Here is an 18,338-nt window from a genome sequence, read left to right on the forward strand (position 1 = left end):
TCTGGGTACAGAATCGAATTCACCGACCTTCCGCCCAGTCGTTTCTTCTTGACGTCCCCCCCCATGTCTCCCGCCCGAGCAGACAGGTTTTTTCAGGCCATTCATTCCCTGCGTGCTCTGGGGGTCATCGTTCCGGTTCCAGAGTCAGAACGTTTTCGGGGTTTCTACTCGAACCTATTCACTGTCCCCAAAAAGGACGGCTCACTCCGTCCTATCCTGGATCTAAAGGCGCTCAATCACTTTGTCCGGGTCCGTCATTTCCGCATGGAGTCCCTCCGGTCTGTGATCGCCTCTCTGGAGTTGGGCGAGTTCCTGTCGTCTATCGACATTCAGGATGCCTATCTCCACGTTCCCATCGCCCTCTCCCACCAAAGGTTCCTTCGCTTCGCGGTGGGTTCTCTTCATTTCCAATTTGTAGCCCTTCCCTTCGGTCTGGCTTCCGCACCGAGGGTTTTCACCAAGGTGTTAGCTCCCCTCGTGGCTCTTCTTCGTGCCAGAGGGGTCGCCTTGGTGCCTTACCTGGACGACCTTCTGATTCGGGCCCCGTCTCCCGAGGACAATCTGTCCAGCCTGAGCATCACCCTCTCGGCTCTTGCTCAGTTCGGGTGGCTTGTCAACCACTCCAAGTCCTCCCTTGTCCCACGCCAGAGGATGCTCTTTCTGGGCATGCTTTTCGACACTCGCCTCGGGCGGGTGTTCCTTCCCCCAGGAGAAGGTTTCTTCTCTTCAGGCGGGGGTGCATCTTCTTCGCAGGCCGTCCTCTCTGACCATCAGGACGTGTATGCGCGTCCTGGGGAGGATGGTGGCCTCATTCGAAGCCATTCCTTATTCCCAATTCCACTCTCGGGACCTTCAGATGTTCATCCTATCCAGGTGGGACAAGTCCCCGGAGGGTCTCGATCGCCTTGTTCGTCTCCCCCCTCAGATTCGCCTGGATCTCTCCTGGTGGTTGCTTCCTCGGACGGTGTCCCTGGACCGGTCTTTCCTCCCTCCCAGTTGGCGGGTGATCACGACCGATGCCAGCCTCTCGGGATGGGGAGCGGTGTTCGAGTCCCTCACGGTTCAGGGTCTGTGGTCTGTTCAGGAATCCTCCCTGCAGATCAACGTTCTCGAACTCAGGGCAATTTTCTTAGCGCTGTCGCACTGGACTTCTCGTCTGCGCGGCCTCCCGATCCGGATTCAAACGGACAATTCCACCGCCGTGGCTTATCTGAATCATCAGGGGGGCACCAGGAGCGTGATGGCCCTGCAAGAGGCCTCTCAGATCCTGCGTTGGGCGGAGGACCACGTTCCCGTTCTCTCCGCCGTCCACATTCCCGGGGTCGACAATTGGGCGGCAGACTTTCTCAGTCGTCAGCTCGTCGACCCGGGCGAATGGTCTCTCCACCCGGAGGTGTTTCATCAACTGTGTCTCCGGTGGGGAACTCCGGACGTGGATCTCTTCGCGTCTCGCCTGAATCACAGACTTCCGCGCTATGTTGCGCGGTCCAGGGATCCACAAGCTCTAGCGGTCGATGCCCTAGTTCTGCCTTGGTCTCAGTTCGACCTTCTGTATCTCTTTCCGCCCATCCCTCTTCTGCCTCGAGTGCTCAAGCGTCTCAAGGCAGCCCGGGTGCCGGCGATTCTGGTGGCTCCGGATTGGCCCCGCAGGGCGTGGTACGCAGATCTCGTGTTCCTGCTCGCCGACGTTCCATGGCGTCTTCCCCGGCGCCGCGATCTCCTTTCGCAGGGCCCTCTGTTCCACCCGAATTTACCGCAGCTTCGTTTGACGGCGTGGCTGTTGAGACCGCGGTCCTGAAGGCCCGTGGTCTCTCTGACTCTGTCATTCAGACGATGCTTCGCGCTCGGAAGCCCCAGTCGGCCCGTATTTACTATCGGACCTGGAGGGCGTATTTTGCTTGGTGCGAGTCCGCACGTTTTTGTCCCCTCCTTTTTTCGGTCCCTAATATTCTGGCCTTCCTTCAGGCTGGCTTTGATAAGGGGCTTCGCCTGGCTTCTCTTAGGGGGCAGATTTCTGCCCTTTCGGTCCTTTTTCAACGTTCTGTGGCCGCGCGGGCTCAGGTTAAGACTTTTCTGCAGGGTGTCGCTCGCCGAGCCCCTCCTTTTCGCCTTCCGGTGGAGCCGTGGGACCTGAATCTTGTCCTCGATGCTCTTCAGTCCTCTCCTTTTGAGCCCTTGGCAGACATCTCTCTGTCGTTTGTGTCGTTTAAGGTTGCCTTCCTTGTGGCAATCACCTCTATCCGTCGGGTTTCCGAACTGGCGGCGCTTTCCTGCCGGTCGCCTTTCCTGGTGTTCCATCAGGACAAGGTCGTTTTGCGTCCCGTTCCTTCCTTTCTCCCTAAGGTTGTCACCTCGTTTCACATCAATGAGGAGATTATCCTTCCTTCCTTCTGCCCTAATCCTTCTCACCCTCGGGAGAAGTCTCTCCATTGCCTGGATGTTGTTCGGGCCCTCCGCTGGTACCTTCGCCTCACGGAACCCTTCCGTCGTTCGGATTCTCTTTTCCTGGTTCCGGCGGGTCCTCGTAAGGTTTGCCTGCCTCCAAGGCCACCATCTCTCGCTGGGTTCGGTCGGCTGTCAAGGAGGCCTACGCCGCGAAGGGCCGTGCTCCCCCTTCCAGGTTGACCGCTCATTCGACTAGGGCAGTTGGGGCTTCCTGGGCGGTGCGTCATCAGGCTTCGGCTGCCCAGCTTTGCCGGGCCGCCACCTGGGCGTCAGTTCACACTTTTTCTAAATTTTACCACATTCATTCCCTGGCTTCTGCTGACGCCAGCCTGGGGCGTAAGGTTCTGCAGGCAGCGGTGCTTTAGGTTGCCGTCTTGGCATTCTTCTTCCCTCCCTCAGGGACTGCTTTGGGACGTCCCATGGTGCTGTGTCCCCCAATGCCACGCACGAGAAAAATGGATTTTTTGTACTCACCGTAAAATCCTTTTCTCGTAGTAGGCATTGGGGGACACAGATCCCACCCTTTCCTTTGGAGCATTTATTCTTGTTCGTGGTTCCGGCGTTTGCTTGTGGTTGTCGGGTTCCCCAGTTCAAGACTTGTTGGCACTCCGTTTCTTTTTGGTTCAGGTGTGGCGTTCCTACTGCTTTTTGTACTGACTGAGTTATTCTGGCTCTAGCAGAGGGGTATAGCCCACCTGGGTGGAGCCAACACTTTTTTGTTTCTAGTGTCAGCCTCCTAGTGGCAGCTGGGCATATACCCATGGTGCTGTGTCCCCCAATGCCTACTACGAGAAAAGGATTTTACGGTGAGTACAAAAAATCCATTTTTATTGCTTTATTCCTTTCCATTTAAGTGTTGCATTTCTTTCCCAGTTACTACTGCAGGAAGAATACCCAGTGATGGATACAGCCCTGATAGATATGAGTGACGACAGTGCTGTGCTGTTGGCAGAACAGAGCTCGCTGCTGGATCCCTCAGTGTGCGGCGCTGCAGGGGACACGCTCACCTCTGACTCCTCAGTACTGGTGGTAAGACCTCTTCCATTCTTGCTGCATAGGATTGAAACCTTCTACATTTTTTCTTTCCTCCAGTACAATACACATAGTTTATACAAAACTTTCTATTAAGGATGACTTCTAGCACCATGGGCCAGATTTATCACTAGCTCAGGTCAGAATAATGGAGTGAAAAAGTCCCCCAAAAAGTCCCAAACGCTAAAACTGCGCACAAATTTGCGACTTTTTTCTGCTCTGCACTATGCTCGCCAGTTTTCTGAAAGTGGGCGCGTTTTCTTATGTAAATGAATCTCTAGCCAGATTTACTTTTGGGACTATTTAAAAAGTCGCAATTTCACTCCAGTGAGGACCATACTTATCTTATGAGACTTTTTAATAGAACATGCGACTTTTTCATAAAAACGTGCAACTTTTTCGTAAAGATGTGCGACTTTTGTAAACCTGCTTACTGACGGATAAACTGCTACCGTCAAACCACATTTATTACAGTCTTAACCGCCTCCGGACCGCCTAACGCAGGATTGCGTTCCGGAGGCGGCAGCGCTGCGCACAGTCACGCATATACGCGTCATCTCGCGAGACGCGAGATGACGCTCTTAGCCCGCATGCACATTGCGGGCTGGCAAAAGTTAGAGGGGCGTCACGTCACCAGCCTGCCAGCCAATGATTTGTAAATATGATGTGTTGAATGGCTTCCCTTCTCCTCTGCTGTTCCTTTTTGTCGGTTGGTCTCGGCAGAGGAGCAGGCATCACAGTGAGTAGCACCAAACACTACACTTAGCCCCAGATCACCCCCCTGTACCCCAATTAACCCCTTGATCACCCCTTCTTGCCCCTGTCAATCACTAGTGAAAGTGAAAAAAGTGATCAGTGTAAACTGTCACTTTTTTTTTTTTCACTGGTTTTGACTGTTAGGTTTTAGGATAGTTTAGGCTTCTTGGTTAGGTAGTTTAGCGATCGTTTAGTGCCCAGTCCACTGCACCGCAGTCACTTATTCGCTGATTAGCGTATCGCTAATCGGCTTTTGTACTTTTTTTTTTTTTATAGTATCTGTAAGTGATCAAAACTGATCAGTCAGATCTATAATAGAATTAGTGTCACCTTAGTTCGCCCTCCACCCAAAACGCAGTGTTTGCCCGATCAGGCCTGATTGGTCGCCCACGCCCGCCCTGCCGCAGTGACAAAAAAATATTTTCTCGTACATTCCATTGGGGGACACAGACCATGGGTATAGCTTAGAGGTATTACTAGGAGGGACACTATGCAAAACGAAACTCCTCCTCCTCGGGCTATATCCCCCAGACACCTCCAGGAGGACTTCAGTCTTTGCTTAGTGTCCGTCCAAGGAGGTGACGCTTATTCTTCTCCTGTTTATTTTTTTTTTCTGTTTTCAGAGGGGGACGCAGGTCAGCATTGCGCTTTCCTGGCCCCCGTGGAGTGTCTGCCACCGTCTTTCGACGTGTCCTGGCTACCTCCCATCCCCCCACAGAAGAAAAGTGGATCCAGGCTCAACATGTCAGTTCTGGCATCCCACCAGCTGCTGGGACGCCTGCTGCCTACCCTCCTCCAGAGCACTGTTCTCCTGGATTGGAGTCAGAAGTCTGAAGAGGTGCATCCCTGCTGGTCTGGACATCGAGGGAGCATGCTGAGCAGATAACTATTGCCCAGTCCCTCCCTCTCCCTCTGTGTCTGTTTGTCTGTGCCTACCTGGGTGAGCTTGAAGAAGGATCCTGATGGGGGCACTTTCCTTTGGCATCTCTTCCCCCTTAGACTTCCGGCATAACTGTGGGCTTCAGCGCTTCTCTCTTCGGGCCTTGGCTGCTGCGCTCTCTCAGCGCCCGCCGGCAGGCCGCTCCTCCACGGCCTGATTAACCCCTGCTGCGCCGCGTGAGGGGAGACGGGGTGTTTGTTCAAATCGCGCGCGCGCTTATTTTCGCGCGCGATTATTTTTGCGCGTGCGATTATTTTCCCGCCCGCGCTTTTTTCGCGCCATGATGACGCGTTCGGGGGGGGGGGGGGGGGCGGAGCCTCGGCATGCCGCTCTGACTCTCCTTACACCGGAGACTTTGTTTGCTCATGGCCCTGCAGCTCCTCATTTCTCTACACCGGAGACTTCTGCTAGCGTTGCCTGGGTGGTAGGATAACAGCTTGCTCTGCTCCTGATCTTTGCAGCAACTGGTAGGAAATCTTTTACTGTGGGGTTCCATCATGCCAAAGCCTGGGGCACTTAAATCTGCCAAGGCCTCCTCTCAGGCTCTTTTGGGGTAATGCAAGGTGTGCCTTCTGCCTTTTTCTGCCTCTGGCACCTGTGACTCGTGCCCTGCTCCTGGACAGGATCAGCCTCCTTCTCTTGCTCAGCCCAGTCCTCCCTCTGCCCCTGCGGAACCGGCGGTACCCGCCTGGGCTTCCGCCATGTCTAGTGCGGCAGCGGATCTGGCCCTAGTTGCCAAGGCAGCCATGTCCTTCATGGAGCGTATGGCAGCTACTACTCCAGTAGCATCCACCGCTCCATCTCCTCTCAGTGATTCTCGCAGGGGGCGTCTGACATCTAGGAGGCAGCGTGAGCGGCAGCATTCCTCGTCGGATGACTCCGCTTCTCCCCCACGCCTTGAGGCATGCCCGGTTGACTCTCCCTCTCGTGGGGAGCGCAAATCCGAAGGGGAATTGTCCGGATCGGACGAGGCCACGGAGCGGGAACCACTGCCTAAGCTTTCCACCATGGTATCCGAATTGGTGGAGGCTGTCCGTGACACTTTTAATATCCAAGGAGATTCCACTCCCTCCACTAGTCGGGAGTTCTCCCTCTTTCCGCCCAAAAGGCCCGAATCCGCGGTGTTCCCCGTTCATGAGGAATTCACAGCGGTCATATCAAAGGCTTGGGACCGACCCAATCAGAAATTTTCGGCCACCAAGCGCATGGATACGCTTTACCCTTTTCCCTCTGACTCGGTGGAAAAGTGGACTTCTTCCCCTAAGGTAGATCCTCTGGTGGCCAGTTTGGCCAAGAACACGGCCCTTCCTGTCCTAGACGGTTCCTCCCTGCAGGATGCGGTGGACAGACGCCTGGATTCACTTTCCAAGTCCATCTTCTCTCTGGCAGGCGCTTCCCTGCGACCGGCTTTTGCGTCGGCTTGGGTTGCCAGAGCCCTTACGGCGTGGTTGCGGCGCCACCACCAGGCTGACGGAACAGGGCGCCCCTGCAGACATTTTGGAATTTATTCTCCCAATGTCTCAGGCTTCTAAATATCTCTGTGAAGCTTCAATGGATATCGGTTCCCTATTTGCCCGTATTTCGGCCCTCTCGGTCATTCAGCGTAGAGAGGTTTGGTTGAAGGTGTGGGATGCTGATGCTTCTTCCAAGCGTTCCCTCGCTAACCTTCCCTTTGAAGGATCTAGGCTCTTTGGAGCCCAGTTGGACGAATTCATTTATGCCACAACGGGGGGCAAGAGTACGCATCTGCCTCAATCCAGATCCAAACGGCCCTTTCGATCTCGGCCTTCAGGGTTCCGGGTCCAGTCCTTTCGTCGCTTCTCCACGGCCAGGGCGTCTTCGTCCTCGTCGGCTGGGGGATCCCAGGAATCCCGCAAGAAGCCTTTCTTCAAACCCCAGCCCTCTTGGCGACCACGGGCACAGTCAACCCGTCCCCCTGCTCCCAAACAGCCCTCCGCATGAAGGGGTGCCCCCACCCCTCGTGGTGGGGGGCCGTTTGCTCTCCTTTCAACAGGTCTGGAGGGCTCACGTTCAGGATGCCTGGGCTCTGGAGATTGTGACGTCCGGTTACAGTTTGGAGTTCGCGTCCAGCCCGCCGGAACATTTTTTCCCATCTCGCGTTCCGGGGGATCCAGCCAGGGCCTCGGACCTCCTTTTGGCGGTCTCCTCTCTTCTGGACCGGGGTGTCATTTTTTCCCCGTTCCCCCGGAGGACCAGGGAACAGGTTTTTACTCAAACCTGTTCGTCGTTCCGAAAAAGGAGGGGTCGGTGCGCCCGATACTGGATCTGAAGCTTCTGAACAAGTTTCTACGGGTGCGGAGGTTTCGCATGGAGTCCCTTCGCTCCGTTATTGCTTCTCTGCTTCCAGGGGAATTTCTCGCGTCTGTGGACATTCAAGACGCCTACTTACACGTCCCGATTGCGAAGTCTCACCATCGATTTCTGCGTTTTGCCATCTGGGGTCGTCATTACCAATTCGTCCCCCTGCCTTTTGGGTTGGCGACCGCCCCTCGCGTTTTCACCAAGGTTTTGGCGCCTCTCATGGCGCTTCTTCGCACCAGGGGCATCTCGTTGTTGCCCTACCTGGACGACATCTTGATAAAAGCCCCGTCTCTTCCACAGGCCGAGGACAGCGTCCGAATTACCGTTCAATCTCTAGAACGTTTCGGGTGGCTGATCAATCTACCAAAATCCTCTCTGCACCCTTCCCAGAGACTCTCCTTCCTGGGGATGATTTTGGACACCTCGAGTTCTCGGGTGTTTCTTCCGGATTCCAAGTCCTCTCAGATTCGGAGGGCGGTGTCGCTCCTTCTACAAGCTCCTCGTCCCACCATTCGGGAGTGCATGCGGGTTCTGGGCCTTATGGTCGCCTCCTTCGAGGCGATTCCGTATGCCCAGTTCCACACTCGACCGTTACAACAGTGGATTCTTGCCCTCTGGGACAAGCCCTCTCGGGGTCTGGACGCTCCCGTCCGCCTGTCCCGGCAAGTTCGGTTGTCTCTCCCTTGGTGGCAGGCCTCCCCGAATCTCTCATCAGGGAGGTCCTTCCTTCCGTTCTCCTGGACGATAGGTCACCACCGATGCCAGCCTCATCGGTTGGGGAGGCGTTCTCCGGAACCTCACAGTTCAGGGGGTCTGGTAGACGGAGAAATCCCGTCTTCCGATAAACGTTTTGGAACTAAGGGCGATCTTCAACTCCCTCTCCCACTGGACTTCCCTCCTTGCGGCTCGGCCGGTGCGTGTTCAGTCGGACAATGCCACGGCTGTGGCCTACGTCAATCAGGGCGGAACGCGCAGTCGGGCAGTGATGCAGGAGGTGGCGAGGATCCTTTTATGGGTGGAGTCTCATGTTCCAGTGTTGTCGGCGGTGTACATTCCGGGCGTCGACAACTGGACGGCGGATTTTCTGAGCCGCACCAAGGTGGATCCGGGAGAGTGGTCCCTACATCCGGAGGTGTTCGAGGATATCTGCCGCCGATGGGGCCGTCCGGACGTGGATTTAATGGCGTCCCGGCTAAACAACAAGGTGCCGGTGTTCCTGGCCCGCGCTCTGGACCCAAGGGCGTGCGGAGTGGACGCGCTGGTGTCTCCTTGGCAGCGATTCGACCTCCTCTATGTCTTCCCTCCACTTCCTCTGTTGCCGAAGGTGCTGCGCAAGATCGAGGCGGAGGGGATACCGGCCATTCTTATCGCTCCGGATTGGCCTCTTCCCGACAGAGAGGATCTTCTATCTCAGGGACCGCTCTTCCACCAGAATCCACGTCAGTTGCGTTTAACGGCGTGGCTGTTGAGACCTACATCCTGAGGAAGAGAGGCTTCTCTGATGCAGTGGTGAGAACCATGATCAGAGCTCGGAAGCCGGCTTCGCGGATCTATTATCGCACCTGGATGGCCTATCTAGCCTTTTGTGAGAAGTCGGGTTTTCCGCCGCTTAGTTTTTCTGTTCCGGTGGTGCTGGCCTTTCTACAGTCCGGCCTTGAGGTGGGACTGTCGCTCAGTTCTTTGAAGGGTCCGGTTTCGGCCTTGGCGGTCTTTTTTCAACGGTCTATTGCCTTTTTGGGGCCTGTGAGAACCTTCCTGCAGGGGGTGGCGCATTCGGTTCCTCCGTATGTTCCTCCCTTACCCCCCTGGGATCTTAACCTGGTCCTGCGCGCCCTTCAGGAGGCGCCTTTTGAGCCTCTGAGGGAGGTCTCCCTAGTCTTCCTCACCTGGAAGGTGTTTTTTCTGGTGGCCATTACCTCCATCAGGAGGGTTTCGGAGCTGGCCGCGCTTTCCTGTCAGGAGCCTTCCACCAGGATAAGGTGGTGCTACGGCCAGTTCCTTCTTTTTTGCCCAAGGTGGTTTCTCCGTTCCACCTTAACGAGGATCTTGTCCTGCCCTCTTTTTGTCCTTCTCCGGCGAACCCCAAGGAACGTGCTCTCCACTCCCTGGACGTCGTCAGGGCCCTGAAAGTGTATCTGGGGGCCACCGCCTCCTTTCGTCATTCGGACTCCCTCTTTGTGGTTCCCGAGGGGTCTCGTAACGGTGTGGCGGCTTCCAAGGTTACTGTGGCGCGGTGGATCCGTTCCGCTATTGCTGCGGCCTATCGCGCTCGTGGGCAGGTTCCCCCGTCGCGGATTACCGCTCACTCCACAAGGGCAGTGGGAGCTTCCTGGGCCAGACGCAATCGCGCCTCCGCCTCCCCGTTGTGTAAGGCTGCCACTTGGTCGTCCTTGCATACGTTCACAAAATTTTTTCAGGTGCACTCGCTGGCCTCGGCTGATGCTGTCCTCGGGCGCAGGGTATTGCAGGCCGTGGTGCCCGTTTAACGGCTGGATGTTTTTTCTCCTGGCGGTGTTGGTTTTTCCCACCACATGGACTGCTTTTGGACGTCCCATGGTCTGTGTCCCCCAATGGAATGTACGAGAAAAGGAGATTTTTGTGAAACTCACCTGTAAAATCTTTTTCTCGTGTTTTCCATTGGGGGACACAGCTCCCGCCCACTTTTTTCGTTTATGCTCAGGGTGTGTTGATGTGATGGTTTCCACTGTGGTTTTTTCAGTACTGCTTTTGCAACGACTGAAGTCCTCCTGGAGGTGTCTGGGGGTATAGCCCGAGGAGGAGGAGTTTCGTTTTGCATAGTGTCCCTCCTAGTAATACCTCTAAGCTATACCCATGGTCTGTGTCCCCCAATGGAAAAGACGAGAAAAAGATTTTACAGGTGAGTTTCACAAAAATCTCCTTTTTTTTTTGATCACTGCACATTTACTTTACAAGCACTGCGGCAATAAAAAAAAATCAGTTTTGATATTTTTTTGATCAACCGCAGCGGCCTCCGGTACTTCGCTAGCCTCCCATTTGTAAGACAGGCTTGCTTTTTTCCTTGGGTAGTTTCAGGGAATACCCCTAAATTTAGTAGCCCAAATGTCAAACAGGGGGTATTCTTCTGAAGAGGCCTACAGGCTTCTGACCCAGTCGGATGAGGAATGGGAACCCTCATCTGACGAATCTAGCGGGTCAGAATATGAACCTGTAGAAAGCAGTGGCAGTCTGACACAAAGTTCGGACGAGGAGGTTGAGGTCCCTGATACCACCAGGCGTACCCGGCCCCGTGTTGCTAGACCACAGGTTGCGCAGGATCCGCTTCAAGGGCAGCAGAGTGGGGCTGGCGCTGTCGGATTACGTGGTGAGGCATACACCAGCAGCGCAGCCCATCCTGGATCTAGTACCAGCACTGCCGTACAACATGGTGAAGTGGCGAGCACCAGAAGGGCAGTTGAAGCTGGTACGGTGGCACGTGCATTAGTTACCCCGTCGCAGCCACCGCACAGACAGGCCCGTAGACCCCCTAGAATCCCTGAGGTGCTGGCAAATCCTGATTGGCAGTCCCCAACTTCAGCCGCACCTGTAGTTCCCCCTTTCACCGCCCAGTCTGGAGTTCGGGTTGAGACAGCTCAGATCAGTTCGGCCCTGGGATTTTTTTGAGCTGTTCTTGACTGCGGAGCTCTTGGACTTAGTTGTGGCAGAAACAAACCGGTATGCCACACAATTTATATCCGCCAACCCGGGAAGCTTTTATGCCCAGCCTTTCCGGTGGAAACCAGTCCAAGTTTCCGAATTAATTTTTTTTTTTCTGGGCCTTCTCCTCAACATGGGTCTAACCAAAAAGCATGAATTGCGGTCATATTGGTCCACAAACCCAATTCATCACATGCCCATGTTCTCTTTTGGTGTAGAGAACTCAGCACTCACATTCAAGTGCACGCTGCACGGGAGAGGACGTCAATCCACAGCAATATATATAAAGAATCCCAGCAGTCGTGTCTTAGTGCAAATCAGATGTCTTTTATTCCATAAATGAAAAGACCAGGACCAGGTTTCCGAAAACCTGGTCCTGGTCTTTTCATTTATGGAATAAAAGACATCTGATTTGCACTAAGACACGACTGCTGGGATTCTATGCCCATGTTCTCTGCTGCCATGTCCAGGGCACGATTTGAGGCCATCCTGCGTTTCCTGCACTTTTAGTGATAACACCACCTCCCGTCCCAGAGGCCACCCAGCTTTTGACCGGCTCCACAAAATTCGGCCCCTCATAGACCACTTCAACCAGAAATTTGCAGATTTGTATACCCCTGAGCAAAACAGGGCTAGAACTCTTTTCATATTCACCCTAATAGAGCTCTATTAGGGTGAATAGGACTTTACACTCTCCCTGCTGCCCTGTGCTTTGGGCACACAACAGCAGGGAGCTGACCATGGCGCCAGCCTCTCCTGTGCCCTCCCAGCCTCTGATCTGCCTCTCCCCCCCAGCCTCTGATCTGCCTCTCCCCCCCAGCCTCTGATCTGCCTCTCCCCCCCCAGCCTCTGATCTGCCTCTCCCCCCCCAGCCTCTGATCTGCCTCTCCCCCCCCCCCCAGCCTCTGATCTGCCTCTCCCCCCCCCCCAGCCTCTGATCTGCCTCTCTCCCCCCCAGCCTCTGATCTGCCTCTCTCCCCCCCAGCCTCTGATCTGCCTCTCTCCCCCCCAGCCTCTGATCTGCCTCTCTCCCCCCCCAGCCTCTGATCTGCCTCTCTCCCCCCCCCAGCCTCTGATCTGCCTCTCTCCCCCCCCAGCCTCTGATCTGCCTCTCTCCCCCCCCAGCCTCTGATCTGCCTCTCTCCCCCCCCAGCCTCTGATCTGCCTCTCTCCCCCCCCAGCCTCTGATCTGCCTCTCTCCCCCCCCAGCCTCTGATCTGCCTCTCTCCCCCCCCAGCCTCTGATCTGCCTCTCTCCCCCCCCCAGCCTCTGATCTGCCTCCCCCTGGCCGCCGCTCGCTCCTTCTCATAGGTCTGTGGGGCGCATTGCTAATGCTGTAAGCATTAGCAATCCGCCGCACAGACAGACGAAGGAGCGACCGGCGGCCACAGCGCACGTGAGTATAATGCGCTGCTCTCTGCTCACTAACATACCATGGCAGCCAGCACTTCAGTAGCGTGACTCCTGGCTGCCATGGTAACCGATCGGAGCCCCAGCATTACACTGCTGGGGCTCCGATCGGAACTGCAAACTGCCACCAATGATGGGGGGGGGGAGGGGATATGGCCGGCACATTCATTGGTGGCGCAGTGGCCACAGTCCCTCCCCTCCTCCTCCTACTCTGTCCTCATTGGTGTTCAGCGGCAGCCGCGCTCAGTGGGGAGGGAGAGACTCCCTCCACTGTGCCGGCCGGCTCAGGAGAAAATTATCATATCGCGGTCCAGCGATATAGGCGATATGGCGAAAATCCATATCGTGGCCCAAATTCATATCACATATCGCCCACCCCTAGTGGGAAGACAGTCTGGGACTTGGTGTCACCCTTATTTGGCAAGGGGTACCATCTTTATGTGGACAATTTCTACACAAGTGTAGCCCTCTTCAGGCATTTGTTTCTAGAACAGATTGGCTGCTGTGGCACCGCGCAAACTTCCCCCAACGGCTCGTTACCACCCGTCTTGCAAGGGGGGAGAGGGCTGCCTTGTGTAACGAAGAACTGCTCGCGGTGAAATGGAGACAAGCGTGACGTTTACATGCTCTCCTCCATTCACGCAGACACGACAATCCAAATTGAGCAAGCAACCACAGTCATTGAAAAGCCCCTCTTGGTCCACGACTACAGGTCCTTCTAAAAAAATTAGCATATTGTGATAAAGTTCATTATTTTCTGTAATGTACTGATAAACATTAGACTTTCATATATTTTAGATTCATTACACACAACTGAAGTAGTTCAAGCCTTTTATTGTTTTAATATTGATGATTTTGGCATACAGCTCATGAAAACCCAAAATTCCTATCTAAAAAAAATTAGCATATCATGAAAAGGTTCTCTAAACGAGCTATATACCTAATCATCTGAATCAACTAATTAACTCTAAACACCTGCAAAAGATTCCTGAGGCTTTTAAAAACTCCCAGCCTGGTTCATTACTCAAAACCGCAATCATGGGTAAGACTGCCGACCTGACTGCTGTCCAGAAGGCCATCATTGACACCCTCAAGCAAGAGGGTAAGACACAGAAAGAAATTTCTGAAGGAATAGGCTGTTCCCAGAGTGCTGTATCAAGGCACCTCAGTGGGAAGTCTGTGGGAAGGAAAGGGTGTCAGAAAACGCTGCACAACGAGAAGAGGTGACCGGACCCTGAGGAAGATTGTGGAGAAGGACCGATTCCAGACTTTGGGGGACCTGCGGAAGCAGTGGACTGAGTCTGGAGTAGAAACATCCAGAGCCACCGTGTACAGGCGTGTGCAGGAAATGGGCTACAGGTGCCGCATTCCCCAGGTCAAGCCACTTTTGAACCAGAAACAGCGGCAGAAGCGCCTGACCTGGGCTACAGAGAAGCAGCACTGGACTGTTGCTCAGTGGTCCAAAGTACTTTTTTCGGATGAAAGCAAATTTTGCATGTCATTCGGAAATCAAGGTGCCAGAGTCTGGAGGAAGACTGGGGAGAGGGAAATGCCAAAATGCCTGAAGTCCAGTGTCAAGTACCCACAGTCAGTGATGGCACCCCAGACCATGTCAGCTGCTGGTGTTGGTCCACTGTGTTTTATCAAGGGCAGGGTCAATGCAGCTAGCTATCAGGAGATTTTGGAGCACTTCATGCTTCCATCTGCTGAAAAGCTTTATGGAGATGAAGATTTCATTTTTCAGCACGACCTGGCACCTGCTCACAGTGCCAAAACCACTGGTAAATGGTTTACTGACCATGGTATTACTGTGCTCAATTGGCCTGCCAACTCTCCTGACCTGAACCCCATAGAGAATCTGTGGGATATTGGGAAGAGAAAGTTGAGAGACGCAAGACCCAACACTCTGGATAAGCTTAAGGCTGCTATCGAAGCATCCTGGGCCTCCATAACACCTCAGCAGTGCCACAGGCTGATTGCCTCCATGCCACACCGCATTGAAGCAGTCATTTCTGCAAAAGGATTCCCGACCAAGTATTGAGTGCATAACTGAACATAATTATTTGAAGGTTGACTTTTTTTTTTTTTTTTTACCTTCCAGGTGGACCAACCGATCGACTAGCTGCAGCACTGATGTGCATTCTGACAAGCATTGCGCTGCTGTCAGATTACACACAAGTCGGTGTATGCGGCGCTGCAAGACGAGATTTCTCCTCTGCAGTAAAAGATATGTTTGCCGAGGCATATGAGCTGAGGAGGTGGCGATGTTCATATGCTCTGGCAAACACTTTGTGTGTATATATAAAAAAAAAAAAAATCCCGGCAATGATTTATCGATTGATGTGAATGGAGAAATCCTGTTTGCCAGGGCATACGAGCTAAGTGGTTATGGATATTGGGCGGAGCTCCTATGTCCTGGCAGATGCCTTTCCCCCTCCCCTTTTTTTTTTTTTTTTTTTTTTTTTTTTTTTGGCAGAGATTTTTTTCATCCACATTGATCAATGCGAATGAAGAAATCTGTGCCGTTCATTTTATCTTTCAGCCCAGAGGCTGAACGGAAAAAAAAAATCTCATTACCTGTATGCTCAATATAAGGAGAATAGCAGAAACTCCTAATGCTGGCCATACATGTAATGATTGCGGAGACCCTCAAATGCCAGGGCAGTACAAACACCCCACAAATAACACCATTTTGGAAAGAAGACACCCCAAGGTATTCACTGAGGGGCATATTGAGTCCATGAAAGATTGAAATTTTGGTCTCAAGTTAGCGGAAAGGGAGATTTTGTGAGAAAAAATAATCAATTTCCGCTAACTTGTGCCAAATATTTTTTTTCTATGAATTCTGCATGCCCCTCATTGAATACCTTGGGGTGTCTTCTTTCCAAAATGGGGTCACATGTGGGGTATTTATACTGCCCTGGCTTTTTAGGGGCCCTAAAGCGTGAGAAGAAGTCTGGGATCCAAATGTCTAAAACTCGTACTCAGGAGAAGTTGGAATGTGTTTTGGGGTGTCATTTTACATATACCCATGCTGGGTGAGAGAAATATCTTGGTCAAATGCCAAATTTGACACCCCAAAACACATTCCCCAACTTCTCCTGAGTACGGCAATACCACGTGTGTGACACTTTTTTGCAGCCTAGGTGGGCAAAGGGGCCCACATTCCAAAGAGCACCTTTCGGATTTCACAGACCATTTTTTACAGATTTTGATTTCAAACTACTTCTCGTGCATTTGGGCCCCTAAAATGCCAGGGCAGTATAACTACCCCACAAGTGACTCCATTTTGGAAAGAAGACAACCCAAGGTATTTCATGATGGGCATAGTGAGTTCATGGAAGTTTTTTTTATTTTTTGTCACAAGTTAGTGGAATATGAGAGTTTGTAAGAAAAAAAAAAATAAAAAATTATAATTTTCCGCTAACTTGTGACAAAAAATAAAAAGTTCTATGAACTCATTATGCCCATCAGCGAATACCTTAGGGTGTCTACTTTCCGAACTGGGGTCATTTGTGCGGTTTTTCTACTGTCTGGGGATTGTAGAACCTCAGGAAACATGACAGGTGCTCAGAAAGTCAGAGCTGCTTCAAAAAGTGGAAATTCACATTTTTGTACCATAGTTTAAAAACGCTATAACCTTTACCCAAACTTTTTTTTATTTTTAACAAAGACATGTAGAACAATAAATTTAGCGAAAAATTTTATATATGGATGTCCTTTTTATTTTTTTGCAAAATTTTACAACAAAGTGAAAAATGTTGTTTTTTTTGCAAACAAATTGTTAAATTTCGATTAACAAAAAAGTAAAAATGTCAGCAGCAATGAAATGCCACCAAATGAAAGCTCTATTAGTGAGAAGAAAAGGAGGTAAAATTCATTTGGGTGGTAAGTTGCATGACCGAGCAATAAACGGTGAAAGTAGTGTAGTGTAAAAAGTGGCCTGGTCATTAAGGGTGTTTCAGCTAGGGGGGCGCTGAGGTGGTTAAAGGGCCGATCATAAATCTGACTTGGCTAAAACTGACTTTAGCCATATGTGAAAGTGGAGTGAGCTGTCAGAGTAATGATAGATCTGGCCCCAAGTGGTTTTCCTTTAGGCAAATCCGCTTGTGTTGTGTGCTGCAGATTTTTTATTTCTTTATTACCCTGTAAGCGGAGAGTGTTTGTAAAACCCCATTCACCAAGGGCCAAAGTTTAACCCATAGAGGACCTGCGCCGTACATGTACATGAACGGCGGGCTGATCAGCCAGGGTGCAGGAGCTGCACCCACCCGATCAGCAGCACGAACCCGGAAATCACTGACAGTCAGGCCCCTGCTGAATACGTGGCACCGGTGAAAACACAGATGCCGGCTTATTAACCCCTTGTATGCCACGATCAAAGCTGACCACGGCATGTGGAGGGTACGGGTGCCCCCCACATCTCCATCAGGTCCCCACGCTGCAGTGGTGGGGACCCGATGGCAGAGAAAGCAGCCAGAAACCTTCCATATGAATCTACGGAAGCCTCCTTCCCTGGTCTCTCGGAGCGAGCGCCGGGGTCGAACTGACGTCCCCGGCTACCTCCCACCCTCGCCCAGAAGTTAAGTGGAACCGGGCTCGACCTGCAGCTCTGGCGGCCTACCAGATTCGCGGTCACCTTCCTGCCCTCCAGATCACTGCCACTCCTTGTGCCAGCTGACTGAAGAGGTGACCTCCGCTGGTGTGGTTCAGAGGGCGAAGATTGCAGGAGCAGATAAGGGCACTGCCTCCCCCTGTCGTCCGGTGTGACACTTAGGGCCGCTTAGTGGGTGGTTTGAAGGGGGGGGAAGGATTCCTGTCTGGGGCATTCGCTATCAGAAGTGGCAACTTCCTTGGCTCTCCCTCAGCGGTGCTCTAGGGGGCGGGCCCTCCTACCCTTTCGGCGGCCGCGTCTCTGTTTTCAGGCTGCACCCGGCTCCACACTGTCGCGGTAGGATAGTTATTGCTCTCGTGCTGCAGGAACAGTAGGAGACCCTGACCCCTTTCCCTGCCGCAGCAGTGGTCTCTTCCGCCGCCCCCCCCCCCCCCCCCCCCCATAAGGTCGACCTGCCGGTGGCCAGGTTGGCTAAGGATACAGCCATACCTGTCTTGAACGGTTCGTCTCTACGGGATGCAGTTGACAGGTGTTTGGATTCTCTGTCCAAAGCCATCTTCACTCTGGCAGGCACAGGCCTGCGGCCCGCTTTTGCCTCAGCCTGGGTATCCAGATCGCTTTCCGTATGGTTGCAGCGCCACCATCAGGACCTAGCGGAGTAGGATACTTCTGCGGACGCCTTAAACTTTGTCCTCCGGATGTCTCAGGCAACAAAGTTTCCTTTGTTGACATTCTCTTTGCGCGGATTTCGGTCACTCAGCGCAGAAAAGTCTGGTTGAAGGTTTAAGACGCTGACTCTTCCTCTAAGCGTTCCCTCACTAACCTCCCCTTTTCGTGTTCCAGGCTTTTTGGTGCGAAGCTGGACGAGATCATCTCGGACGTGACGGGGGGGGGGGGGGAGCGCATCTTTGGAGCTTGGTCCTCCGGTTCTAGGAACCAGTCCTTTCGTCACTTCTCTTCTTCCAGATCTGCGGCGGCCCCCTTCCCGAGTGGCTCTCAGGACTCCCGTAAGAAGCCTGCCATTAAGCCAAAATCTGCCCCCCCCCCCCCCCCCCCTGCGGCTCCCAAGCAGTCCTCCGCCTGAAGGGGTGCCCCCACTTCTTACGGTGGGGGGCTGATTGCTCTCCTTCCAAGAGTCCGGCC

The 18,338-nt window shown here is 53.2% G+C and overlaps 1 protein-coding gene across 1 annotated transcript in view; it reads left to right on the forward strand.

Moving 5' to 3' along the window:
• Positions 1–18,338, forward strand: part of LOC122938219 (kinesin-like protein KIF20A) — a 117,222-nt gene that overhangs the window by 7,183 nt on the left and 91,701 nt on the right. The window contains exon 2 of the mRNA XM_044293591.1: positions 3,319–3,474. Within this exon, the coding sequence (XP_044149526.1) occupies positions 3,346–3,474 (129 nt within the window). The 5' untranslated portion in view covers positions 3,319–3,345. The remainder of the gene's footprint in view (positions 1–3,318; positions 3,475–18,338) is intronic.

This window comes from Bufo gargarizans, chromosome 5 (genome assembly GCF_014858855.1).
Source record: "Bufo gargarizans isolate SCDJY-AF-19 chromosome 5, ASM1485885v1, whole genome shotgun sequence".
NCBI lineage: Eukaryota > Metazoa > Chordata > Amphibia > Anura > Bufonidae > Bufo > Bufo gargarizans.